The sequence below is a fragment of the Trichomycterus rosablanca genome, chromosome 8 (assembly GCF_030014385.1).
Source record: "Trichomycterus rosablanca isolate fTriRos1 chromosome 8, fTriRos1.hap1, whole genome shotgun sequence".
Classification (NCBI taxonomy): Eukaryota; Metazoa; Chordata; class Actinopteri; order Siluriformes; family Trichomycteridae; genus Trichomycterus; species Trichomycterus rosablanca.
This window is the reverse complement of record NC_085995.1, coordinates 25,479,003-25,485,727: the sequence shown is the minus strand read 5'-3', so window position 1 is coordinate 25,485,727 and position 6,725 is coordinate 25,479,003. Positions and strand designations below refer to the sequence as shown.

General features: G+C 37.4%; 1 protein-coding gene across 1 annotated transcript; it reads right to left on the bottom strand.

The window, feature by feature from the left end:
* Positions 1-5,053, bottom strand: gm2a (ganglioside GM2 activator). Its single transcript, XM_062999964.1, has 4 exons — positions 4,836-5,053; positions 4,603-4,755; positions 2,023-2,205; positions 1-616 (listed from the first exon to the last, which is right to left on the bottom strand). The coding sequence occupies exons 1-4, from the start codon at positions 4,935-4,937 to the stop codon at positions 461-463; spliced, it is 594 nt and encodes a 197-aa protein (XP_062856034.1). The 5' UTR covers positions 4,938-5,053; the 3' UTR covers positions 1-460.
* Positions 5,054-6,725: the final 1,672 nt, after the last annotated feature.

Below are 6,725 nucleotides of genomic sequence, written 5' to 3'. Positions count from 1 at the left end.
TTGATTGTAATGCACCAAGTCTTTATTAAAATAAAAAACAATTGACAGGCATAATTTAAAAGTTTATTATCATAAGATTCACAGAAGCTAAAAACAAAAACAAAAAATCGTTAAGGCTATAGCTGTCCTCCCATTTTTCAGGTTTACAGTTAAATGTAAACAAAACCCATACATAAACCTAATTATCAATATAGATTTATAAGAATTAAAAACATGATTAACATATGCTAAAACTATGTTTATTAAAACATAAAATGCTCCCTCATATTTTTTAATCTGACAATAGCAGATGTAGTAAGTAGCAATTTAAAGTGTAGTCATCATTTTAAATCAGTCTGCTGTTAGTAACATAACTGAATTGATCGTTAGCTCCCAATTTAGCCAGTTTCTTAAGCTTTTCTCAAGACACCTGAGAATTCTATGGATACACTGTGCAGTAGTCTTTTTTATACTCTCTTAATTAGGCTGAGTGAAGTCTGAGGGTGACTTTGAGGCATCCAAGCTCTTTGCCGTAGCCCCCCAATATCCCCTGCACTCGGTACTGGCCGTTGGTTAGCCAGGAAGGCAGCTCTACATCTGGCAGGATAAAATCAGACTGGGGTAGAGAGTAGTCACCCTTGAAAAAGGAAATAAACAAATTAAAATGACTAAAGATAGATGAAAGATATACTGCAAGTTGCCAGTTTATTAAGCACATGACAGTAATGTAAAAAAGTAATCATTCTTTTCAGCTGTCACACTGAATAATTTCAGATACAAATAATCAAATTCTGATGCATATTTAAGGGTAAATCATTCGTGCAATATCTTAATATGCAATATTGTAATGTGCAACAACTTAATGTGCAGTATCATAACGTGCAATAATTATTACGTGTAATAATCACTATATGAAATTTTTGACATGTGCAATACTCATAGCTATAATAACCACTATGTGCTTTCTATATGCTCTTGGTTTTAAATCTGCTGTGTTTTTAGGAACCCAATGCACATAATCTCATCTTTCTTGAAAAAAGATCTTTAAACAAAACATGATACACAAGCCTACATGTATGTTTGTTTGTTTGGTGCATCATATGCGGCATCTCGTGCATTCTTTTTGCCAAGCTTCTGTGGTGTATGGTTTTATGGCTGGTCTGAGAGTGGATGGTGGGTAGGCCGCAGTGTTCTAAAATCCAGCAGAACTTTGTCATGGTTGCAGCTTTTTAGTTGCTTTGGTTTTTGAGTGATGATTGCTATTAACAGGTGTGTGGAATTATAAGATGGTACATCCTGAAGGCAGAAACTTGTGCAGCTGGTGGTTATCTTGGATGTAGTCTAAGGCTAATTGTATGGCTTGTGCCTCAAGCCTACATGTATGACAAAACCAGAAGTGGAGTCATAACCAGTTAATGTGAGCCAATATTTAAATAGGTTTTCATTGTGTAAGGGACTTAAACATGTGCCAACAATAGAAATACACTATATGGCAAAAGTATTTGGACACCAGACAATGAGCTTGTTCCCCACTTCATGTGGTTACCGTTCACAAATGCATCCCATTTTAAAAACAAATGGCATTACCACAGAGTGACCTTTATGTGATGTTTTCAGCTGTAACAGCAGCCAGTTTTCTGACAACCCTTCTCACAAGATGTCTGTGGGAATTTGTGCATATGGAGTCAAAAGAGCATGTGTATGGCTGGGCACTGATGTTGGTCAAGAAAGCCTTAATCGATGTTCCAGTTCATTTAAAAGCTGTTCAGTAGGGCTGAGGCCAGGACTCTGGAGGTTCTTTAAACCAAGCTTTACTTTATGTCTTTATAAACCTTGTTTTGTGCACAGGGGCACAGTCATGCTGGAAAGGACCTTCCCTAAACTGCTGCTGCAGAGCTTCCTCAATATAATTGTATAATTGTTAGCAATTACTGATGCTGAAACAAAATAGCTTCTATATAAGTAAACTTTTATTTAATATCATGTCAAATGCAATGCCATCTGAAATGTATTTAATGTGTTTTTTGTAATGCTGACACTTACTGCTTTAAAGGGACAGTGGCATGGAAGGCCATAGGTGACCAAAGGTTCAGGGCAGTCCTGGCCAGGAGGAATGAGCTGGTTCAAAATATCACAAATGTCCTGGTAGTGGCAGCTCCCTAACTCGTCCACACATGGTATTTTGACCCAGAAACCAGCCACATCTTTCTCCAGGGTGACATTTACCTAAGATACAAAACAAAGTGTTTAAAAATCACAAGGTAACACTTAAAATCAAAACAGCCCGCAGCCTGGCGTCATAAAAGTAACAATCAAGCTGTTCATAGAAACAGTGACAGTCACATGGGCAATATAAACAAGCAAAAAACAACAGATCATTTAGTTCCAGGGAGCAGCTGAGATTTCAAATGCTTAAACCAGGTGACACTTGTGATTTTGTTGTTGAGTTTTTAATCATTCAACAGTTATACAATCTATCCTAGTTTTATGGCTCATAATAAACAGTAAAACAAGAACAACACAAACCTCAGTTTCAGACAGTTTGAACAGAAACTTAGTGGCAGGGGAGAAAGCAGAAGTAAATAATCCATTTCAGCATGTTCTGACTCATTTTGGTTTTAGCCTCATGTGACACTAATATAAAAGCCTGAAGCCTTTTGGAACAGAGTTAAAGTAATTTCAGCACAATGCTCCATTTATTAATGATGTTAAAGAAACAGTATTACATTTATAAATGTTCAGACATGCCATGTTTGTTTCCCATATTTGGATCAATTGCTTTTGCACTGGTGCTAAATGGCTAACAATGTTAATAATAAAAGATTCTAGGACTAGAACTAGGCACGGGAAATATAATTTACAAAATATACATTTACGACATTTAGCAGATGCTTTTATCCAAAGCGACTTACAGTACTGTGATAGTATACAGTCTAAGCAATTGAGGGTTAAAGGCCTTGCTCAAGGGCCCAACAGTGGCAACCTGGCAGTGGTGAGGCTTGAACCAGCAGCCTTCTGATTACTGGACCAGTACCTTAACCTCTAGGCTACAACTGCCCTATACAAGCTAGGCATCACAATACATCACAATATCTGCAAAATAGAGGAGCAAAATATAGAATTTTTAAAATCTAATATTTAAAAAAATTATTAATGAATATAAAAAATAAGACAGCACATCTAAAAATTTATCAATGAGTAACCAACACTGATTATAGCCACTTTACTCTCTCAAAAGGTCCCAATTTAGCCAGTTTCTTAAGCCTTCCTCAAGCCACCAGTGAATTCAATAGTCTTTTTTCTACTCTCTGTCTGAGTGCAGTCTAAGAAAGACTATGAGGCATCCAAGGTCTTTGTCATAGCCCCCCAATGCCCCTTAATACCCCCTGCACTATATGTATATGTATGTATGTATGTATGTATGTATGTATGTTTGTACACCAATCAGGCATAACATATTGACCACCTTCCTAATATTGTGTTGGTTCCCTTTCTGCTGCCAAAACAGCCCTGCAACTGTGATGCACTGTGTATTCTGACACCTTTCTATCAGAACCAGCATTAACATCTTCAGCAATTTGAGCTACAGTAGCTCGTCTGTTGGACCGGACCACACGGGCCAGCCTTCGCTCCCCATGTGCATCAGTGAGCCTTGGCCGCCCATGACCCTGTCGCCGGTTTACCATTGTTCCTTTCTTGGACCAGTTTTGATTGGTGGGCTCGTTTCCAGAATCAAATTTCAGTTTTACTACCATATATTTACATTTAGTTCAAGATCACTGGTCAAAAAAACTAAGTTTACTATAAGTTAATATGATTATTTTAAAAGACTTACGGAAAAGCATATATCATATAAGTACTAAAAATATATATTTTTTGTCTGTTTTAGGATTATTTGTATTATTACAGTAGAAGGCATGTGGCATTGGTAGGGTCCAATATAAAACACAATGAACAAAATGAACATAATGACATTTTTTAATATTTAATAGCTTATAGTAACTGATTTCCTGGCTGGGCTACTTCTTCTTGTTCCTCGGCCTTTGTCCCGTTCGGTTCCAGGGTCGGCTCTCAGGGGATCATGATCCGCATTTATTTGGCACAATTTTTACGCCGGATGCCCTTCCTGTCACAACCCTCCCTATTTTATCCAGGCTGGGGAAAGACACTACAATGCACTGGTTTGTGCATCGAGCGGCTAGGTATCTATAGGACAATTCAGTGTTTCCAATAACCTGGTGGCATGTTTTTGGACTGTGGAAGAAAACCGGAGCACCCGGAGGAAACCTATGCGGACACGGGAGGAACATGCAAACTCCACACAGAAAGGACCCAGACCGCCCCACCTGGGGATCGAAACCAGGACCTTCTTGCTGTGAGGCGACAGTGCTACCCACTCAGCCACCGTGCCGCCCCCTGGCTGGGCAACTTTAACACAAATTAATAATCAGCATTGCTGTTTGTATAATTTATGTTTATTCAGTAAATTCTATAAAAACCTCCTAAGCAAATATAACAGAAATCAAATTTTATTTTGTGTTCCAATTATTTAGTCACAGAAACTAATTGTCTCATACAATGAGTGTAAACTTTCCATTTTAACTGTATGCAAATATCACTTACAGAGAGAGGAGACACCAGGGCTACAGATGTGGTACCAGATGTACTTGCAGTCAGATCTCCAGGAATGTTAATGGGATCTGGAGACAAATCCAGAGTACGTAAAACAGCTGGATCATCAGGCTTCCCACAATTCTCCCAGGAAAAGCCTACGATCTGATCAGACATAACTCATCACAAGTCAGTTCACATGTTAACATACATACCATCACATGCTGTAAATGCTTCTCTCTAACCTTAGCTAGTTTGAGAGGTCTGATGCTGAACACAGTAGCAGCGCTGCTTCCTTCCATTAAAAACACAGTGCAGAAAGCAATAAAAACAAGGATGGAGCTCATGTTTTAAAATCCGAGTTCAGTCTAGAGCTCAAATTTACACCTTACTGGACGAATCGCACTGATCTGCACACAAAACGCCAAACAATCCAACGGAATGCTGCTTTAAACATGTACTACTTTGCCTTCCGTATTAGGAGAGTATAATGCGTTACAGAGCCCCCTACAGGCTGGTGGAGTCTCAACTACTGAAAAGCACTAAACACGCGTGTGTTTAAAAATCTTGAAAAATCTTAAAAAGCCACTAGATGTCACTGTCGTCAAAGATGTTAGATTTTTAACAGCAAGCAAAACCAAAATCAAAATGCTTGTTAAGTCAATAATTAATTAATTTTTTGTTGAAAGTAAAATGGTTAGTTTTTGCTTCTGCATTATAATTATAGAATCTGTTATAAAAAATATATATATAATATATATATAAATATATAAAAAGCCTACAGTATATTTAACCTATATAAAATAAAAACCTTCATTAAGGTGGCGGCAACAGCTTTCTTTACTTTATTTCTTTAACTGTTAAGCAAAACTGACAAAATGCCATAAAATGCTTGCAAAATGCTTAAATATTAAAATAAAGTATATATAGTAAACAAATTAATAAAAAATGTAGCTAACATGTAGCCAGTTTTAGCAAGAAACACCTATGATAGCTCTCTCTTTCTCTCTCTTTTATTTTAATATAGTTATATAATTGTTTATATTTTGTATCAGCCTTTCCTAACTTCTTCTTGTTCCTCAGCCTTTGTCCCGTTTTTCGATTACGGGGTCGGCATTTCTGGCTTCTTCCCGTTAGGGGTCGCCGGCAGGATTTGGCACAGTTTTTATGCCGGATGCCCTTCCTGACACAACCCTCCCTATTCATCTGGGCTTGGGACCGGCACTACAATGCACTGGTTTGTGCATCTAGCGTGTATCAGCCTTTCCTAACAATATACGTTAATAATTTGTAACCTTAGAATAACAATTGTTGGAGTGGATTTCTTTCTTATTAATGCTTGATAGTTAGGGTTCTCTGTTGCATACCGAGCTTGGTAATGTACCACACTTACTCATTGGGAGACAGATATGAACTGCAGGAACAAAGCTGTTATTAGGCTGTATAGTGACCATATGATGGCACTGCACGTGTGCATGAATCACCCTTAATCTCACTGTGTGAAAGCGCACAGGTAAATGCCAGCCCATATGTGCAAAATAATCTTCACACGTCTATATACTGACTTCAAAGGAGCTGATTACACACCCCAGAAGGGTAATGCCAGCGTTGCACAATATGTTTTGATAAGGTTTGCAAAAAAATAAAAAATACACACACACACAGAGTGTGAAAAGTCCCACTAAGACTCAAATTAAGATAAGGCAGTTACCAAAAAGAAAACATTCATTTATTTACTTATTAAAAAGTGAATTTTTTACTTGCACAAAGTGGCAATCCAACTACTGACGTGTTCACCACACACACACAGTAACCAGAGGGGTGATTCATTATATAATTACAAATCATGTACCACAAATCCCATAACATAATTGGATACAATTATAGACTCTGAGACTTTATTACTGCCAGCTCAGTTAAAAACATAAACAATATTTTTTAAAAAGCCTTAACAAGCAATATGACAAGCCACAATAATAAAAAAACTGTTCAGAAAAGATAAAAAAAGGTTAAATAAAAGTTATTAAATATATTAGTCTAAAAAGTGTTACAAACCCGTTTCTGAGGCTAGGATACTCCAACAAACACCAGTAAAATATGTTTTCTCTAAAAAATCTTCCCAGAAGTGTCCAGCC